Source organism: Xiphophorus couchianus, chromosome 20 (assembly GCF_001444195.1).
Source record: "Xiphophorus couchianus chromosome 20, X_couchianus-1.0, whole genome shotgun sequence".
In the NCBI taxonomy this organism is placed as follows: Eukaryota; Metazoa; Chordata; class Actinopteri; order Cyprinodontiformes; family Poeciliidae; genus Xiphophorus; species Xiphophorus couchianus.
The window spans coordinates 30,174,397-30,196,722 of NC_040247.1; the positions used below are offsets into that span (position 1 = coordinate 30,174,397).

Below are 22,326 nucleotides of genomic sequence, written 5' to 3' on the forward strand. Positions count from 1 at the left end.
AAATGTGGTTTTACATATTTGTTAAAATGATCATTATGTGGTGATAGTTTGATTTAAGACAGATAATCTGAGAAAAAGTGGGGGGGGGAATCAAGCTCCTCAGTCAGAAACAATCAATCAGAGCCAGGGGAGGGGCTTAACGCTGTCAGTCACTCTCATGTTCATCGCTCCCCTTCATTCCCCCACTTTCACCCTGCTTTCTGCTACAGCTGCTTCACCACAACATAGCCTCCCACCAATGCTAGGCTAGTTAGCATGGCCACCGATGTCGGTAGATAAATAGCTGTAACGGTAAGTTGTTTCTCCAATGGCACAGTGAACACAGTGTAGTGTACTCAAGTTTGATTGACAGCGCTAAGCCCCTCCTCCTGGCTCTGATTGGTTGTTTTTGTATTGCATTTCTTCAGATAGCAATAGCAGCACTAGGAGGAGGTGGAGGAGATAGATTTTTTTCACAAATTATCTGTTTCATAGCATACTGTCACAACATGATGACAGTTTTAATAAATATGGAAAAAACATATTTTGGTTAAAGTTATATACTGCGACGTGACACACATGTGCCATCGCTATGCTTTGAGTCTGAAATATCATTGGTAAAAAACGAGAAAATGACACAAACACACAAAGAATATTCATAACGGTCATCATAGCGGATAAAATATCCAGTATAAAATGTCAAAGACAGAGAAATTCATTTGGTGCTCTTGTATCTTAACAGGGATTGACAGAAACAAACCATTTGTAGATTTGTATCTGGGGAGGGATTACAGTTTACGTCTCCAAACATCCACAATTTTGTCACCTCTAACTTTGAGAAATAAGATAAGAAACAACTGTCCTATGAACATTTTTGCAACAAATTAATTCACACCCTGCTTTGGTGCAATCTGGTTTTGTAGACACGACTCAAAGCGTAGTAATGGCGCCTGCTGGTGGACGTCACTAGCTATAGCAGCTCGTAGGCGCTGTCCAGTAACAGATCTATGCCTCATTAGACATCAGGGACAAAATTGAGACAATTATACGCCTAGCGATGACAACATGCTTCTTACAGGAGGCTACCTCCATTCTGGAGCTCTGTTATTAATAATAGTCTGGCACCAGTAACTAAATGGTCGGTGTTGGCAGATGAGAAAGAAACTACTAGAGTAGATAAACCACTTAGTATTGGAGAAGGTAGCAACTTAATGAGGAAAAATGGCTGGTCACCCGCTGGATTGCCTTCTTCCTTTAGTGGCTATTAGCACAGAAAGGCTAGCATTAGCATTGGCGAGGCTAATGACAACGCAGATATTCAAAACACTGCTTCTGGATTTTAGGCCGATCCTGTTCACTTTACTTTGGTTGTATGGTTTATTCTCAGTCTCATTCTTTTGACCTGTGATTAAAATGTTGTCATTTATATATTTATATATATTTATATATATATATATATATATATATATATATATATATATATATATATAAATATAAAACCTCAACAGTCAAAGCTTTAAGCTAGATGGTTGAAGGAGTCACTTCAACTTTTCCTTCTGTAGCTTTTTTAATCCAGGAATGGAGGCATTTTTTTCCTTTTCTTTACATCTTCTGTCCTTAAAGAAAAAAAGTCAAAGAAGAAATGGGCTTCTTTTTCAGTCAAAGTGTATTTACAAATAAATTTGACATTCTCCTCTCTCGGTAACGTTTTTAACTCCTACTTACCGTACACGAGGAATGAGGAGAAAATCCCAGAGGAGATGACATTGATTAGGACTCACATAAATCTGATTAATGAGTAAAGCTCTGGGCACAGAGCCGTATTCAATTATTTAGCCGAATGTGCCACCGACTCCAACAGCTTCCCGTCCCTCTGATCCAAACCACGAGCTGCATTCATGCCGTTTGCTGTCAGCGTCTCCCCCAGTCCGGCGTCATCAGCTTTTTAACATTGAGTTTTCCCACCGTCGTTAAAAACGGCGATGCTTTGAGCATAGAGCAGATTGAGCCCACGCAAGAGAGTGTGTGCACACTGTTTGTACACAACAGTAGTGGGTGTGTGTGTGTGTGTGTGTGCGATGGGGGGGAGCTCATGACTTTTCTGCTTTGCAAGATTTTTGCGAATTGAACGTGACGTCATCTCTGGGAGGCGTCACTGTGAAGCTAAATATGTTTGCATTGTTCTCTAAAATAGCATTCTGCATGTACTGTAATAAAATGAATATATGGTTGTAAAAAAACGCTATTCAATCATACATACATTATAATTGATCCTAGTTATCCTAGTAATCTGAATAGGCTTGTTAACACAATAAGTCGTTAAAAAACATGCAGAGCCATCTTCCTCCTACCACTTCCTGTCCTCTGCTTCTTCATTTCCGTTCCAGTAGCAACATCCGGTGGTTGATCATACGACTCATATGATGTAAAAAAAAGTATCTCCATTGCAGTTTTGCAAAATACCCTAATTTTGATATGAACAAAAAAAAAAACAACTTCATCCTAGTGCAAAAGATTTCCATCAAAAAATTAGTTTTTTGGGGGGGTTCAAATTCGGTATGTTTTCATTAAGTGAATTTATTTTCGAAATGTCAATTTGCACAATTTTAAGGTTAAGGTAAAATCATGGCTGCGACAGACTGGCGACCTGTCCAGGGTGACCCCTCCTCTCGCCCGAAACGTTCGCTGGAGAGACACCAACACCTCCTGACCACTAGGGACAAGAGTGTAAAGAAAATGGATGGATGGATGGAAAAATCATGGCAACAACGAATGTAAACAGTTACATAAGATATATTCGTTATTCGGCCATAGTGCTACTGCTCATCACCTATCAGCCAATCAGAGGAGACGTCTGTGTCTCATTCAGGCATTGGAGCGTCAAGCCCCGCCTCCTTGGGAGCGGCTGTTCATGCAACGTTTTGGGGAAATTGTAGCCTGTGATTTCACAGAAGTTGTGGAGCTATGGGTTCAACGCTTTCAAATGAAAACTCAAGTTTTGATGAACTTTGAGAAGCAGTGAGAGTTCTGGTGGAGCCAGCTGCACAATATCCAAGGAGGCCAGAGCCGACACATAAGCACATTGCTGCTGACATGATGTGAAAAAAGTGTTTCTGTTGCAGTTTTGTAAAAAAAAACAAAAAAAAAACACACATACACATTTCAGTTGAAGAAAATTGAAATACCACCTAAACTAAACACAAAAACTTTGTATCAAAAAACTCCCAATTTGTGCAATTTAATGACCAATTAAAATGCACCTAAGAAAGAAGGTCACTAGAATCATTGACAAAGCTCAACTTTATACTTAGGCAAGGTTAGAAACGTGTTTGAGAAGCTTTCACATTCATAATGTTATCATAGTGGCTCACAAACATTCTGCAACTCAGCTCTAGTGTCAAAGATAAAGACATCTGTTCATTTTGCTTCGACCTGACACTTTCTCGCTGATAGTATTCGCCAGCGACATAGCTGTTAGCATTAGCCTCATGGTAAAGAGCGAGAGGTTACGGTGCAAACAGGCTGGTTCCTTCAGACTCATGCCTCCCACCACCCGAAACGCCCCGGAGTAACAGGTGGACAAATTGAGGGGGGAATGGAAGAAGAAATGGGAAAGAGAAAATCAATAAGTCATTCCAGACAGCCGGGCATCCAGTCACACTTTGGGATCGGCCGAATGGAAGCCGAATAAAGCAGAACACGGCGGCGATATCGTTAATATATGATAATAGGGGGTGGGGGGGGGAGATTGACTTGTGTGTTTGGAGAAAGAGAGAGCAAGAAAAACGGAAAGAGGAAACGCTTCCCAACACACACAAACGTCCCAGCATGCCCGCTGACGAGCGCACAGCCGCAGTCGCTTTCTCCAATCTAATTCTGCCTGAGATGAGATGGGAGATGAGCTGCTGGGGGATGAGGACCGTTTCAAATTACAAGATCCAGAAACAGATTACTTTATTATCCATCTGCAGCCATATTCCTCCACGCAGACACACTGCCGTGCAATCTGCCGTGACACATTGATATTGTATTACTGTTCCATCTCTAAGCATTAAGACGCACGCCTGTTAGCGGATGTTGTATTCTGGGTTACGCCCAAAAAAAACAAAACACCCAAAGTCTATTTGTGGAGAGGAAATTGTCGCACTTTTTGCTTTTTGAGACCAAAATCACAGTGGAAATGTTTTCCGATTTTCCTCTTCTGCAGCTTGTCTACTTTATGAGCTTAGACTGGGGGAAAAAAAACAACAACTATAAAACACTTTGGTCATTTTTGTTTTTTTACAGCAACTTTTTCAGAGACAACTTGAATGTTTATTTCCCGAAGCTTACTGTTTTAAATTCAGCCAGTAACAGCTGAACAGTTCAGAGATGAAAATGAGTAACCTTCATGGATTTGAGCGCTTTCCCGTCAGCAGGAAAATCGACTGCTGAAATAATCACTTGTACTCAGTTGGAGGCAGACGGTGATAGATTTGGAGAAATTGAAAAGATTACATCACTCGGTTCAGCGTAAAGAACACTGCCCAGCTTGAAGAAAAACTGTTTATAGATTAAACTGCATAAGACCATTCTGATTATTGTCACCAAAAACACCCAAATCTGCTTAAGTCATTTTTTTCCGTTAGATTAGTTTAAAAACATGCATAAAAAAGACGCCTTTGTTGAATAAAAAATAAATAAATCTACAGTTAAATAATTAATACAATTAAAAAACTTCTTACTACAAATTAGTATGTTAAAGAGAAAAAACAACCCACACATCTATATGTAATCAATTATATCTAGATAGAAGTGAATGTTGTTCTATAGATTTAGCTCAGACTAATGAGAGAGAATCAGGTGACACTTTACATGAAGTGGTGTGCTTAAGTCTGACAGGAAACTCATAAATATGACATAACGACTGTTATGAACATATAGGAGTCTTCATGAATGTTCATGACTCTGGTCATGAAGTGTTCTTTGGTAAATAATGGCACTTTTAATGCAAAGTTGTCATTTTTTATTGACTTTTAATGCAAGTTTTAATGAACTTTTGCATTAAATATTTCATTATTTACTGAATAATGCCAAGCCGACACTTTTAATGCAACTTTGCGTTAAAAGTGTCATTATTTGCCGAATGGCACTTCATGAAAACGTTCATAAAGACTCCTTCATGTTCGTAACAGGTGTTATGTCATGTTTATGACAGCCTCATGTGAGGCTTATGTACGCCCCTTCAAATAAAGTGTTACTGAGAATCGTTTCTGATGAGAGGCAGACTGCAGAGCAACAGGTTATCAGTGTGTGTAAAGTCTCACATGGTCAGTGGGTTGACCGGAAGTTTTGTCTTTCGCATTGACCTGCGCTCACATGGATCCCACTGCAGAGTCTGAAGGTTTTTATTGTGTCTAACTCACTGACACATCCCTGAAATCCGAACCAATCATCTGCTCACCAGTTTCTTTTTGTCGTCTTTATGTCCTGAAGGAAATAGGATGAGTGGCTATAATTTGTTCTCTTCGACAACAACAACAACAAAACTCTGAAAAGCTTCATAGTTAGTGAGCAAAAAAAAAAAACATTCCCATATTTAATATTGTATTTGTATCAACTATGAAATGGTTAAAAAGGACAACAAAGAACCGGACGAGAAATGAGAGATTACAGCAGTCTTTCTGTACCATTAAGTCATAAAAACCCCACTGAGGTCGGAAACATTCTGTTCAAAAGCATCATCTCTCAGTCAGAGGTATTTGAGATTTCACATGTGACAGGCACAATCCATCAAAGCTCAAGAACTAATCACCATCCTTCTCTAGTTTTAATCACCAGGGAGAATTACAGAGGAGAGCTGCGGACGAAATTAAAACCAGGCAGACTACAAAGCCCGGTCTTCAGAGAATTCCTCATCTCCTTCATGCTTTTGTCTTACCTTCTCTCTGCCATCATCCCCCTTTTCCTGCGCTTTATCTCCATCTCTCTGTTCTCCTCTGTCGTCTCTCCTGTCAGAACGGCGTCATGCATGCTGCCGTTTGGCCTGCGTCACACAAAGACCGAAGATCGTAATGTGAAGACCTGTGTGGTTCTTGGTCCTGCTTAGCAAACTGATGGAGCTTAAATTCTAGAAGATTTGGGACATTCTTATAAAATAAAGATTTACGCAGAGATTCGATAGGATCAAATGGTTTTTCAGACACGTGGCAGAAATCCTGTGATTTACAGTATTTTCCGGTCTATAGAGCGCACCATACTGTGAGCCGCAGCTACAAATTAAAAAATAAAAACTGGAAACGTACATATATAAGCCGCTGGTATCTCCGCCGCTCTCGGTTTTCCATAAGGACCCAGCAGAGGGCAGCGTCCTAATAAACCTGCTGGATTTATTAAGGCGCAGCCCTCCGTCTCCAAAGCCGAACCATGGATTCGTTCCCGCCGAGCTTACGTACAGCGGCTCTATTCCTCTTCTGTACTGCCAGATCGATAGCCCTCAACTTAAAAGCTGCATTATCTGAGTTTGAAGAAATTTCTCCATCGTGCCTGCTGCTAGCATGTGCTTGTTCTAGATGAAAATTAACACTTTTGTCTTTGATTTCCAATTTTGACTTCCGATGATTCACTTCCTGCTAAAGAGCCCCCTGGTGGTTGAAGAAAAATCAACAGAAAACCTGCACCGGGCTATAAGCCGTGGGAACAACGTAGCGGCTTATAGTCCGAAAAATACGATAATTAGAGAATACAAGGGAGGTTTGAATACTACAAAAGTGGGTTGATGTGCATGGCTGTCATACTAAGGTTGCCACTCGAAGTACTTTTATACCAATTTAGTGGTGGAAGTGTGATCTACGCGTTGATAATGGAAGAGCGTAATCGGCCGATGTTATATATATATATACAGTATATATACAGCTCAAAAAAATAAAGGGAACACTTAAACAACACAATATATATATATATATATATATATATATATATATATATATATATATATATACATATATATATACATATATATATATATATATATATACTGTATACAGTACAGACCAAAAGTTTGGACACACAGTTGTGTCCAAACTTTTGGTCTGTACTATATACAGTATATATATATACAGTATATATATAGATAACGAAGTTACTTTAAAAAAGGAGACATTTGTTTTATTTGGATTAACAAAACAGGTTTTTGTACAAACCACTGACCAGAATTCAATACTCGTTTCCTGTGTCATTCCGATTTTTTTATTTTTTTTATTTTTTTACCCATTAATGAATTTGTGCAGTTCTTTTGGCTCGGTGTGTATATGTATTTGGGTCGCTCCGACATGTGGTGTCAGTTAAACGCCGGTGACCCCGCGCCGTTAGGATGCCGTGTGCAGATATTCTGTTTTAGAGCAAGCTGCCCAGCTTCTCCATGTGCTGTGGCTGACACAGTGGAACAGGAAAGGGGGAGAAAATCGAGGAAAGAAAGAAAGATTTGAACGGTTGAAACAAAGTCATTGTGTTCAAAACTCACTTTACCTGCTGCATCAATTTGCACTAAACTCTACACCAACAAATCAGCTCTCATTACAAAGGTAGAAGGTGGAAGCGCTGTTTGCCGACATTACACTCATTCACTGAAAGCGCCTTTCAGTGCTACAGATAATAAGTGCTGATTTTCATTCAAATGCGTCCACTGATTGCACATGACATCACAAAGAGAAGCAGCTTTTCCCCGGAGAGGAGCGGAGCAGACAGCCAGCTGGGAGTTCTTCTGGTTCTCCTCGGCAGAACCGAACCAGACTGGAAGACTCAGGGACGACTCCCCATCTGGCCTCTTATCTCTCTCTCTTTTTTATTTTATTGTTTTCATTCCCTCCACACTTTGTCTGCCGCTGCTGTTTACTCTCTCGCTGCTTGTTTCAGCAGCAGACTAGAAATTAATCAACCGAAAAGAGGGATGGATCGCAGAAAGAGGTTAGAAGAAAAACAAGGACTGAAGAGCACGAGTGAGATAAACACACAAAGAGGAAAATCTTCTCTTTTTTCACTCCTGCTCTATCGTTCCATCATTCTAATTCTCACTGACTCCCTTACATCCTTAATGAAGTTATCTGTCTTCCCTTGTCACGATTTTCCCCTGCCTGGCTTTCCCTCAGATAAACAAGATTTGGCAGCAGCTATAAGTCTGAAAGTAGAAAGAAAAACTTTCCACCGGATCTGTTGGGAAAGGAGAAAACTTCATTTTGATGGCTACATTTTCATTTTATTAGTTTTTTTTTTTTGGTTTTTTTTTATCATCTGGAGCCTGTCAGCTGGCCGTAAAGGAAATGTTTTGTCATTGTTCAACGATGTAGACTTAAGGAGATTAAATATCAGATGTAATATCTTCCACACCTGCGGCTCTGTTAAATATTTTTAATGGGGTTACAGGCATGTTGGGATTTTAGCGTTCAGTAGCTGCTTCAGCGTACGACAGATTTCAGTCATGCTTATGACTGCACCTGCGCTTTGCTCCCATTAGTGGGGCTGTGGCAGCGTAGCAGTACCCTGCTAATGCTTCTGATGATAGCTGGTCTTACTAGAGAAGCAGATTCACCTATTTGTGATTTTTCTTTTTTTTTTTTGTAGAGTGTATCTAAAACATTCTGAACATCGGAACAAGGTACGGCTTGGGATGAGGAAATACCTCAGTGCAATGCTGTATATGGTATTATATTGGCGAGCAATCCAGGAGGGCCGTTCATTTTTCTCCGCTTTGTCCCCAGGAGTGGACATAAGGCAGACTGTAAATCACATGTCAAACTCTGAAACTTTCGAGGCCCTCCAGCAGTGCCGGCCCAAGCCTCCATGGGGCCCTAAGCGAAATTTGGTGTTGGAGCCCTTTATTTCTGCTAACACTGTGGATTGCTGGAATCAACTGTTAGGTCTTTCACACACCTGCTATAAACTTATTGCATCTCTTTTAGTGCCGTTTACATTATTTCCTATGCATGCATAATATACGTAGGATACATTTATTGACTAGTTGATTTCTGGGCGCCGATTTTCTTAATTTTCGGGGATCATGATCGGCCGATACCTACATGTGAAGCCCGTCTTATCCCCTAATCTCATCTTCGTCAGCAAAGGTTTCAAAATCAGCCTCTGTCCTCTTCTGCTCTACAGTGAAAGGTTTGACTGACAGACCAGCCTACCAGATCAGATCTGCACATTTACAGTTAACAATATTCACCCCACTGTTGCAACTCAGTGACTTTCTTGCTATATTTAGCGACATTTCAGACACAAAAATTGGTATCAGCCAATAATCAAAATCGGCAGGTCAGGTTTTTTAAAGACCGATAACCAGGGATCGGCCAGAAAACTGCAGTCGGTGCAGCCAAACTTAAGATGGAAAACATACACACATATTCATGACATTCTATGATCATATTAATTTCTCTTAAACATATAAGCTAAAAATTTTTATTTACACCAGGTTTGTTTTTCTCCCCTGAGAAAGTGGACCGGTACTGGGTTGATTCTGAGCCTTGAAATGATTTTAACAGAAGTTTCACATAACTTATAAATTGATGTAAAAATATTGTTTGTTTCAGTCACATAAACGATCAGCAGCAAACAACATATCACCAGATACAGCTTAGAGCAGCTCATTGATATATTAATGCAGTAGCCATGTAGCCTGATGGAAAACATTTCGCTAGACAATATTGAGAAGTTTTAATTATTCGTATCAAACATTTTCAAACACGCCGTTTTGAAGCCATAAACCTCCAGAAATATACAGAGCCGAGCGAGAGAATCAACTGCTTTCAAGTTAAAACTCAGCTTCACACTAAGACGCTAGCACAGATGTTTGGCTGTTGAAATGAACCGTTCAATAAAGCAAATTTTGTATTAGCAGATCAAATCAATTCATGATGAAATTGTGTGTTTTTGTTATTATAATGACATAGAAATCGGTACTAAAAAAAAAAAATCAGCTCCACTGAGAGGCCCCCTGTGTGGCACTGGGGCCCTAAGTGACTGCTTAGTTTGCTTATGCCTTGGACTGGCCCTGCCCTCCAGATGAGTCAGCTCAGTTTTACACAATCAGATCAAATTCGCGCAAAAAATCAGCAGACCTCTATATTTTTTCAAACTAATGCATAATTGTGAGATTAATGAAAAATGGAAAAATGTTTAAACCCATCGGGTTTCAGTGACTGCTGACTCCCACCTGGAGGTGGCAGTATTTCTTAATTCTACTACACTGCTGCTGATATGACAAGTAACAAAAGTCGTACGCAAGTGCAAACGTGGCAAAACTCCTTGCCAATATCTCTGCACCTTAAGATCTGTGATTTTGATTGCAAAAAAAATATATTAAAAATCCCAGAAACAATCACAAAAAAATTTTAAAAACTCAACGATTTGAAACGATGTTCAGTATTATTTGATTTTAAGAAGATCTTATCCAATGCAGAGACAGCTGTTAATACTTTACTTTAGTATCTAGTTTATATACTTTGGATCAATATTATTAGACCACCTTTTAGACTCCTGTTCTTCCAACCCAGAAATGGACTTAGACCAGAGGATTCTTATCTAACAACCCTGAACAGCAGCACCTAGTTTACATACTTTAGATCAACATTAGATTATTTTTCTTCTTTTGCTCTTTCCTTCGGTTTGTTATTTTGTTTGTGTTTCCTTTTAATTCCTGTAAAGCACTTTGTATTGCCTTGTTGCTGAAAACGTGCTATATAAATAAAATGACCTTACCTTTACCAGTTCGTTGAAGGGTTCTTATCAACGCATTCTGGCACAACTGGATCTTGAGAACATTCATGATTTTGATTTGGCCCAAAATAAAAAGTGAGTTTGACATGTCTGCTGTGGAACGTATGAGTGAAAGCAATCAGGGTTCTCGCTTGTAGTCTTGTTTAGGGCAAACAGCTTCTACTTAAACTCAGCAGAATGGGAAACCTTTGTTGCTGTTTTAGGGAACTCTGCCAAATCAAAGCTCACAGATTATGAAAACAGAAAAGCTGCCCACCTTGTAGCACTGTGCTGCCTACGTCTCTGTCAAATTTTAGTCCAATTTATGCTTCATGGACCATCCTAGTTTGAAGTGTTGTTCCTCCAGCATAGTCCAGACGCGTTCAGCAATCTCTCAACAGGCATCATCTTCACCACCACATCGCCATCTTTGACTTGACCTGCTTCCTTCCTTTGCCTGTTTGTTCTAACCTTTTTTAGTACTTGACAGGTGTGTGTGTATATATGTATGATTGTGTGTGTCTGTGGGAAACAGAGTGTGCACACCTCTTCTAACTGCAGCTGCCTCCTGGGTGACCTGTTTGTGCAGGTCACACTGAAAACTCAGCAGCGTCCTGTCTGGCTGAAGGTGGACTACACTGCCTCAGGAATTCACCTCGGCTACTTTGTGTGACCTTGCACATACACACAGACACACAGACACACACGTGCCACATGTTTGCTCACTCCAGCTGTCTTTTCTCTCTCTCTCCTTGTTCCATTCCAGGCGCCTGGCTGAAGTCCGAGGAGACGGTGGCGTTGAAAACTAAGAGAGCAGACTTTGCTGCCGCCTTCTTGCGCGGCAGGATGGTGGCTGCAGGCGGACTCGGTAAGACGGAGACAGAAGCTCTGCTGCTCAGCCATCACCAAAATCACCGAACCACGATTGTATGGAGAGTTACCATAAATCAATAACTTGTGACATAATTATTTAGATGTGTCAATTTGCTAAAACTGGAAATAAATACAGAAATAATTTATTAAATATCAATACATGTGCATTGAATACATTGAATGTTTCAAGTTCAGTTTAAAATCTAGATCGAATTATGTTGGAGTTGAACCTGGTTCTAACTTTTTTACAGAACAGTGCAGGGATTTTCCCCCCCTCCATTTTAATAACTTTGCAGTTTGTGTTTCTTTGTGTTGTCTTAAACTCAAATTGAAATTGGTTTGATGTTCTAAAACACAAAAGTGTGACAAACATGCAAAACAACAGGAAGTCATGAAGGGAGTGGACAAGTTTTCACACTACTGTACTGAAACGCAGTGAGTCAGAATCTACAATAACTGAAGAAACATTTTTTGTCATGAATAAAGTCTCCATTTTTACTATTAAATTGAATTGAACAGAAATAAGCTGGTAATTAGAGTCTATTTGTTCAGGTTAACCCCAGCCTTAAACATATGTATATATATATATTGCAGGCAGAATTCACACATTGCATCATTTGACTCAGGAAGGTGGATAAAGTCAAAACAGCAAATGAGCTCTGGCACAGCTTCCTCCAAACTTTCACAATAAGAGCCTGAAGTAAAATATGCTGCACTCTAATTTTCAAGTTGGGCTGCACAGTGGCGCAGTTGGTAGAGCTGCCGCCTTGCAGCAAGAAGGTCCTGGGTTTGATTCCCGGCCCGGGGTCTTTCTGCATGGAGTTTGCATGTTCTCCCTGTGCATGCGTGGTTTTCTCTCCGGGTTCTCCGGCTTCCTCCCACAGTCCAAAAACGTGACTGTTAAGTGTGTGTGCATGGTTGTTTGTCCTGTATGTCTCTGTGTTGCCCTGCGACAGACTGATGACCTGTCCAGGGTGACTCCGCCTCTCGCCCGGAACGTAGCTGGAGAGACACCAACACCTCCTGACACCACTAGGGACAAGGTGTAAGAAAATGGATGGATTTTAAAGCTAGTTTAAATGGATTACAGCATCCTCTCCTAAGCTCATAACCATCATGAATTTACACACAAAATCATGAATAATAATTAGATGTTTTTTTTGTTGGCAGATATGGACGCATTAATAAGCGTTTGTCTCTACGTGCTACCTTTAGGTCACGAACCCTCGGCGTTGGACACGGTGGAGGCGTTTAACCCTCAGAAAAAGAAGTGGGAACGTTTGGCTCCCATGAACTTCCCCAGATGCTCCGCCTCTTCCATTGTCATCAGAGATCGCCTCCTGGTGGTGGGAGGAGTTAACCAGGTTAAAAACAACTCCACACACGCTACACTCCAACGTGTGTGTATGCTAAAGGGATCTTCCTGATTTTTTTTTAAAGTAATGTTCTGTGAAGGTCTTAACAGTAGAAGTTCCCGTTTCTTGAATAGGAAGACATTTTGGAAAAGTGAGTAAATCTCACAGAGCAGGAAGGCCAACAGCCGGGAGGATTAAAGCCATTTAATGCAACGCAAATTGAAAACCTTAATAAAAGCTTTGTGATTTAACTGGCTTAGCAGCTAAACTTTAGCCATATGCAGTATTTTCAATAGTGTGACGTAAAGAGAAACATGAAGTGAAGAAAGTGTTATGGATTTTAAAGGTCCAACATGATATTACTGTAATCATGTGCACACTTCAACATATTGCACACGCGGTACTATTTTGGGATAAATGATCTTACTAAACATTACATTAATGTTTTCATCATTATCTAACATTAGATTCAAACAGAATTGGCTGAAAACTTCACCTTTTTCCCAGCAAAGCATAAAATCTTCCTCATAATAACCCCAGGGAGCCACCAGGGAGGGTTTCTGTGTCTCAGTGGGGACTGGATTTATAGTTCAGGTATTCTTACACTGCCATGTCTTCTTTGGTACACCGGCCAACTTTGGTTATTTTAAAATGCTTTTTTAAATTGTATTAATCTTAATACAGCCACTTAATGTTGCTGAAAAATGTTATTTGAAAACTAACGTTGCTGAAAGAATCACAGATTAATACAAATATTTCTTTGAGCAAGGCTTGAAGCAGAATCAAGTCTTCATGTCCTGACGCGACCGCGTGCGCGCCGCTTTTCTGGATTTCTGGACATCCGATGTGACGCAACGCTGTTCACGATTTCAATAGTTCTACTTATTTCTGTCATTATTATTGAGCTTTTTTTTAACCTATTGTTTTATCTGCATTTTGTCCTCCTGAGTTGTCGCTGTAAGCAGAACAGCTGAGGGAGAACGCGGCTTTGGTTTGGTGAAAACTTCTGGTGTTAGTTGAGTTTTGAAGACATTGCTCCAAGAGGACACATTGTGCTGTTTCATGCTTGTTGAGGGAGGCTTAAATTCAGTTTGCAGAAGAAAATAAACAAAATGGAAAACAGCAGGCGAGCAGCAATTACCCTCCTTCCCCAAATATGATTATGAATTACTACAGATAGTTAAGATAGATTTTACAGAACCAAAGTCATATTAACTGATCATTTTTGGCTTTTTTTTTGTCATGCTGATCAGCTCCTCCTTATAAATTTTCCTTTATGGCCATTAAGAGCGTTTTTCAAAATTAAATAGGATTGCTTTGTTATAAAGAAGTTAAAACACATTAATTAAGTTGTTTTTATGATCTTTCATTGAATATTTTGTGATTATTACTTTCATTTTGTTTACTTTTTTTCCATGTGGGTTTTAATTCTGCTAGTTTAACCTGATGCCAGAAGAGCTGAGTCTCAGCAGCAATAAGGACACTATTAAGTTTAACATGCAGTACGTTAGAAAAGCATAGTTCTTCATATTTTGCCCTGGCCTATTTGACGCCCATCTTAATTTATGATTATTTTATGTGATTTACAGTGCAAATCTTTACAATTATGTGTGGTAGCATGTAAAAGCGGGATGCAATATGAAAACGTTTGTTGGGTAGGAATACTTTTACAAGGGCCATGAACAGGGAGGAGTCATAAAGTAGAATATTTTACCTACAGACCCATTTTAAGAAATTTGAATATTATAGAAAATCTCACTAATTTATTTATTAACTAAAATGCAGCTACTGCGCTATATAGGTTAATTCCATACAGATTCATGTTTCCAGTTCTTTATTTTTGTTCAAATTAACAACAACAACAAAAGAATAATTAAAAACGATGAAAGTCATCATAATTTAATGATGATTTTCTGCTTCTGAAATTGTTTAAAATCAGATCATTACATCAGAGCAATACTAAGATAAAAAATTCTTAAACATATTCAAAAGTTCAAAATTATTTTAAAAGCACCTCGTCTGGACACATATTGGAATTTATTGAATACTGGTTTTAAATATATATTATGGCAACATTCATATGTTTGTTTTTCGGTATACCTTAGATACTTTGACAAAGTAGCCGATTAGTACTTGTGTCACTACGAAACGTTTTCCGGCCACGACAGCAGACAACCTTTAACTCCAGCTGGAGCAGCTTGTCGGGGACTTCAGCGAGTCTTCACTCATTACAGAGCCGAAGTATCGACCGCGGTGTCCGTGGGGAAATATGCGTAGCCCCTGACTGCCCGTCTTTTTCCTCATTTCTGCCTCCGTCAGGTTCCCAGCTCGGCCCATGAGATCCTCTACGTTAAAGAAGAAGAGTGTCTGTAGCGCGGTGCGACCGACGGCAGGTGATTGCTGCGGAACTCCGCCTCTTTCCTCACTCAGACTCCAGTGCACAGAAAGCAGCATGCGATGTAAGAGGTAACACTGCCCCCTGCTGGAAGTAGCTGAGCAGCGCGTCTGAGCGCACAATGGAGCGCCTGACTCCATCTTTGGATGGAGATTTAATGCCTGTAAAAGTGGAATTCTTCTGGAAGTTTCTGCCCCCCCCCCAATGTTTGGTCGTGTAGACAAACCAATATGGGAGATTTGTTTTACTGCTGATATGTATTTCATCTTGTGTCTTCGTTCTTTACTTTATGTGATTTAGGAACTATAGATAAGGTGGATTTTACAAAATATTGTATCTTAGTGAGATGATGTGACAACAATATTTGTAGATTATTTAATCATACAGATAATACAGGGCTTTTTGTTTGTTTGCTTGTTTGTTTAAGTTACTTATAGTACTGTGAAAGGGGCAGTATAATGTAAAATTTACTTTTTGGAGCTTTATATCACGTTATAATGTTATTCCCTCATCAAAGTTATACCTGGATTGTTGCCTTTTTTTTTTTTTTTTTTCATGGATGTTTGAAAAATTCTTTAATCTCCATGGCAACCATTCAGCTGTTCAAAATGCCTGGGTGGATCTAGCCCCGCCTTTGAGACGCAACTCCTCCTCAAAGCTGCAGTTTCCATGCTTCAAGTTTCCACCTCACAGAGCAAGCAGCCTTCCTCCGACCTCCCCCCACTCAGCTCCTGCAGACTAGCCAGCAGCAATTAGCAAACACCTGGTGGAACTGTGAATCTGCTGAGTTCATTACAGGAGCTGCTTCTCAGTGAAACGCTGGTAAAAATGTTGTTAATGGGTTAACAGAGGAAACATGTTGTGATGACTTCCTGAAGGCGGAGTTTCAGAAAGAGCAGGAGTTTTTAAAGAGACAGAGGCCCAATTTCAAGGTGTTAATTTAAAAGGTAAAATTTATTTTAACGATTTGACATATATAGATAGAGAGAGGAAGAGCATAATCAAATAACATAGTTACTTGATTATGCTTTAAAATGGCACTGTGTGCCTGGAAAACACATAATACTGCCCCTTTAAGTGTAGTATTATAGTCTTAGTTCCTTTAAGATAGCGTTTTCTTATGATATGACTCCTGTGTGGTGTACTACTTCCTGTTTGTGAGTTATGATCATGTATATGAAATTAACCATGCGTGAAACACTGTTCTTTTCAGAAATTTCATTGTGTATCATTGGGATTTAATGTCATAAGACAACATAAATCAGTGGATAATTATTTTGTGGAATGAAAGTGATATGCTTTTTATTATCATTCACGTTTATAAATCTGAAAAGTGTGGCGTGCATTTTTATGTATCCATTCTTCACGGTGGATATCATCTTACTAGAGGTCAGAATGTTACACTTTAGTGTCATCTGATCAGAACATCGTCTTCCACACTTTTGCTCTGTTCATTAAGCCACATGTCTGTCTGCAAACTGTAAATTTGGACTTTTTATGGCCTCTTCTTTGTCTTTCTTTCACAAAGACCAGATTTGTGAAGTGCACAATTAATGGTTGACCACTGAGTGTATTTTTCCATCTGACCTATAGATCTGTTATTCACTATCTGCTGTTCCATTACAAATGTGCGACAAACTTTGTTGCTACTCTGCTAATGTCGGAAAAAGACCAATTTCGCATTTGCGGTGTTTACATCAAATAAGAAACTCAGTTAAAATCACACTTGAAGAAGTTTGTTCATGAGATTTAAAAAACATGCTGTGTCATCGTCCTCCTCCCTCGTTCTGTTGTCTTCTTTGTCCTTTCTGCCAGTAGTGAAACCCGACTGTTGGTCGCGGCTGGTGTGATGTGAAAAAACTATTTTCATTGCAGTTTTACAAGACAAACAGATTTCGATGTGTTTGAAAAACCACTTCATCCAAACGCAAAAACCTCTTAATAAAAAATGTGACGATTTTTTTTTTTTTTTTATCGGCGTTTCCATTAAGCAAATGTATTTTTGTAACTCCAATTTGCGCAGTTTTAAGGTCAATGGAAATGCAGCTACTAAAAACAAACAAAAACTAAGATATTCATTAAACAGCTGTGTACATACAGAGATTAAATTACGCATATCTGGATTCTGTACACTAATGAGGTGACTTCAGAAGACAGCTGCGGCTGCATTGAATTTTCTTTGGGGGCATCACAGTAATAGCGTCTCTATTGAAGTCCCTGCCACACTTTGCAGTTTTTTATTGGTAAAACAGCTGCAAATCAGACATCCTTTTCCTTTAAAGTTATAACTCAGCACCGCTCTGTGTTGGTCTGTCAGATGAAATCCTAAAGACGTGAAAAGGTTCATATGGTGGGTTTGCCTGTTCAACTCGTGCCTGTTGGATTTTGGACTCATTTCCAGGCACCAACTTGGATCCTGTTTGACTTCCAGGTCATTTTTCTGCCTACAGCAATACGATCCCTGTTCAACGCTGTTTACATCCTGTGTGCAAGAACTGCAAGACAGTTCTTCTTTTACTGCAGACTTTGTTTGGGACCCACTTAATGGTGTGCACTGTCAAATGTGCATGTCTTTTTTTTATTTGTATGTTTATTGTGCTGACACACAAAAACTAAGCCATGTTTTCCTCTGCTATACAATGACATGTAATGCTGACTTCATGACTTTCTTTGTAAAATAAATTTTCTTATTGCACTTAGCTTCCACTAGATGGCAGCTACACCCATCCATCCATCCATTGTCTGTTCACCCTTGACCCTAATGGGGTCGGGAGGGTTGCTGGTGCCCATCTCCAGCTACGTTCCAGGCGGGAGGCGGGGTACACCCTGGACAGGTCGCCAGCCTGTCGCAGGGCATGGCAGCTACACACGAGTCCTTATTGGTCTTTGTTGACTCCCCAACACATTCTGGCTCTTTCACAGTTGAAACTACTCTTACTTGAATACCCGACAATTGCACTCAATTGAGAGGAACGCTACTTTAACATATTTATACTCTGGTAAAAGTAAAAAGTAGCCGTTCAAGACAAGAGGAAAAAAATAAAAAGTATTTGGTAAAAAGTCTACTCAACTGATCAAATTATCAGTCACTTAAAATGTAAAAATTACGTCATCAGACAAACCAGAATATAAAGTTAAGTGGAAATTTTGGTATTTTAAGGACAGAAATGTCAATAACTAAAAAAAAACAAACAACAAAATCAGACAAAAGAAAACCTTTCCAAATCAGTTTATTTCAATATAAAACTTATGAAACTTTAACACAAACTGTGTCTGGTGAATTTTTGGCTAAAACATGTTTGTTTTTCATTCAGTCGGTAGAGAATCCAGACATTTTAAAAGTAAAAAGTACAGCACAGTAAAATTACTCCTTCGAGTACTTTTTTTTCTTTTTCGAAACGTTACTCAAGTAAATGTAATTGAGTTAATGAAATGTAACACAGTGATGTCAATAGCGCTGATCTTTTCTTTATTGTGTCACTTGTTGATGTGTGGGATGTAGAATGCAGCAAATGAAATTTTTTTTGCCACACACTGACTCAAATGTGCGAGCACAACTTTTCCAGAGAATCCGCAGAGCTGCACTTTGTGTTACATTCTGCATCAAAGGTGATGTGTGGAAGACTCAGTGACTAACCTGCTAGAAGGTGGGGAGCTCAGTCCAATTCACTGCATGTAGAGCTGAACGGGTGGCCATTCTGATCCCTGACCAGCAAAAACACGGTAGGTATGAACAGTTTAAAACAGATATTTACAACCCAAAAAGTTTGACCCAAATCATTCAGTTTAAAAGACAGTTGTTCCTGTTACTGACCAAATGTATGCAAACTTTTGAATATGAGGAAAGTTACAAAAAAAGAAAAAATAAATCAAATAAAATTTTCTTGCGATGCTTTTTGGCATTTAGCATATAGAAATAATTTTGTTAATTTTAATAAAGCTAAAGCAAGAAAAGTTGAGTTTGATTTAACTTCAGACAGAGAGAAGAAAATATGTCTGTCTTTTTATTTATTTTATGTAAATATCTGCTTTCAGCTGAATGACTCCTTCTGGTTGCCCCCCCCCGCCCTCCCACCCCACCCCAACCCCCTAACCTGTAAAAGTGAAGGAACTTATCTGTGAGGTGGGATCAGTTGTTTGTTTTTTTTATTCTGCCAATTTTTTTTCTTTCAACGTCATCCTACAATATAGGCCATTTCATTTAGTTTTCCACAAATATGTTACTTTCACTTTAAAACATATACTTCTCCTTTTTTTCTAAAAGGTTGCTGTTGTTCCAAGGTCAAAAAGCTTGAAATAGAAATAAAATTGTGATTGTCAAACTGTTTGTTTTGTTCTTTGAAAGAATTTTGGGGCTTACGACAAAATATTTCAGTAGGAACAAAGAGCGGGGAGAAAAAAGTAAGTGGTTTAAGTGGATTTGTAGGTTTATTTTTCTCTCCTTCAAATCCACATGAACGTTAACATTTGTGCAGAGCTGCTCTGTCGCTGATTGATCAGACAGGATGTGAGTTTGGTAGAATATCAGCAAAGATTTACAGCTAAAATGTTACCGTTCTGCAATCAGTGTCAATCATTTCAGTGTGACACAGATTTAAAATCTTTGATAAATAACTGACACAGTTTGGATCTGTCAAATTATGTGAGAAGCACCTTGTTGAACAGTTTGTACAGGGTGACTGGAAACATGTAACCGTTATAAATAATTAACTGCGATGTACACTGAACTTCCTCCAGAAGCCATTAACAATACTTCCAAAAATAACACATGAATGAAACTTCCATTTGCTTCTCTGTGTTTTTCCAGCTATCAAATCATTGTTGAGTTATTTTAATCAAACATTTCATCATTTGACCCTAAAGAAACTTTGTACAATTTTTTTTTAGGTTGTGAGATCACTAAAATCACTACCTGAATATTTTTCTGTACATTGAATAGTTGATATGGCGTGAAAACACACCAGCAGTGTCTGGTGTTGTGTCCAGACCAGCTGATATCTCTGACTTTTCCAAGATTTGGTGTTCTATTAATCGTGGAAATTGAATTTGTCCACTTAAAGACATGATTGATACTGCATTCTGTCTCATTCTTTCTAGTTTTCCTCCTTATAAGGAGAAATTATTTTAAAGGGATTGGCCCACGGCTGACGTCACGATTCAACCTCAAATTGCGTTGTTGAAACCTTTTTTTTTTTCTGTGGAAACATGCAACACCGGTTTGAAAACCCGATGGGGAACCATAGTAGCACCTGTGGTTCGGCTGTACCCTCTGTGCCTGGAGATTTTCCTTTGAATAAAAAAATAATAATAATAATAATTAAAACAATAAAAATAAATAGTTATTGTGTTTTTCTATTATCTAAGACTCTTTACTATCAACAAAATTGTGGAGCAAAAAAAAAAAAAGATCTTTCATGTAAAAACATGTTGGACGTAGCCCACATCAGTGTGAGTCTGTGGGGGTGGGCAGTCAAAGCCTAAATGTTATTGGTCAGTTTACGTTTGCTTATTTGGCGGCATGGCTTTTTATTTTTCCTGTAAGCTAAAAATGAATGAGCAGATTTTGAGTTCTAAAGGCGGAGGAGCAGACCCCGCCTGAGCTATTTGTGTGTGGTGGGGTCGCCGGTTTATTCCCTTTTTTTTTTTTTGTTATTTCACAAACTGAAGAGCTGACTGGTCACCCGGTTGGCCGACCGTGACATCTACATATCTGCGAGCATCGCGATAAAACTGCTGGGGAGTTAAACAAATAAAATTAAGTCTAAACGTTTGCCAAAAGAGTAGAAGTTAAGCAAACATCATTGCAGCGTAATTGTTTTAGTGGGCCATGCACATTACGCCCAGGTAACCTGTATTTGTGTGGTTTAGTTTTGGGCTGGTTTTGTGGGACATGCACATGATGCTCGTTGGACATGTGGTTGTGATCTTGTGGGTCAGGTTCAGTGATAGTTTATTGCGTACCCTCCGATAACATCTTTAGGCGCACCTGGGGAACCAGAATGAGCTCCGAACAGCGTTGACGGAAAAGGACTACAGTGACCCCGTTTCATGGAACAGGGGTCCTCAGACTACAAGCAGCTAGCATTGTTTTAGCCCGGCCTTGCTTGCCAGATCGTTGGCTACTTGGTTCTGAGTCCCATGTCTTCCTCTGGATCTCCCTAAGTCAGACCAAAACTCCACCAAATCTCTGAAAAGCTCCTACGATTGGTTACCACAAGGCTGCCCTTCATCTTCTGCTCTACCTCTCTGACATCCACCGCTCATGTAGCTCCATCAGATTCTCTGCCCTCCTAAGCCTCCACTGCTTCCTCATCTCCCTGCCACCGCACAGACCAACGCCTCCGGATCCCACTCACTCCTCCCTGGAGGTCATCGCCATCACACTCTGTAAGAAATGGTTCTCTCACCTTTTAGGAGGCGAAGTCTTTTGGTTCATCTCATAACTCCAGTGCTCCCACTCCTCCACACCAGTTGCTTCCCCAGATCAAGACCGTGCTCAGTATCCACCTTTGTAAAATCTTTTTTAAAAATGTATTTTTTTGTTTCCTGACAGCTCTTTGGGTCAGAATGCGTTAAAACATGCTCCATTATGTGCAAGGTAGCAGCTGGAATCAAATGAGTAGTTCTGAAATCACATCACAAACACTGTAGACCAGAACTTTTCAAGTTATTCAATGTGATCAGCTGTTCAAGAACGAGTTAGGAACCTGGAACCATGTTCTTTGGCTACGTGTAAATCCCATTGAGAGACAAAGTGTCATTTTCAAGAGGGACCAGTTTTAACCAGACATAACCAATGTGTTGAAACTGACAACAGTCAGTCAAATTCACACAACAAAAAGAAATGAAAACTCCCTGGACTTGTTCCCGTAGAATTCCAACCGGGCCCATGAGCAAACAGAAGAAGTTGTGATTATCGATTTTCTGCTCTGTTTTAGAGTTGTAGTCTGCTTGTATTTTTAGCAATGACAGAGGAGGAAGTGAATGAAGCCG

The 22,326-nt window shown here is 39.5% G+C and overlaps 1 protein-coding gene across 3 annotated transcripts in view; it reads left to right on the forward strand.

The window, feature by feature from the left end:
- klhdc8a (kelch domain containing 8A) overlaps window positions 1–15,803 on the forward strand; it is a 55,933-nt gene extending 40,130 nt beyond the window's left edge. For all 3 annotated transcript variants that reach the window (XM_028003197.1, XM_028003195.1, XM_028003196.1), the window contains 3 exons: window positions 11,477–11,578; window positions 12,799–12,947; window positions 15,258–15,803. In XM_028003197.1, the coding sequence (XP_027858998.1) occupies window positions 11,477–11,578; window positions 12,799–12,947; window positions 15,258–15,311 (305 nt within the window). In that variant the 3' untranslated portion in view covers window positions 15,312–15,803. The remainder of the gene's footprint in view (window positions 1–11,476; window positions 11,579–12,798; window positions 12,948–15,257) is intronic.
- The last annotated feature ends 6,523 nt before the right edge of the window (window positions 15,804–22,326 follow it).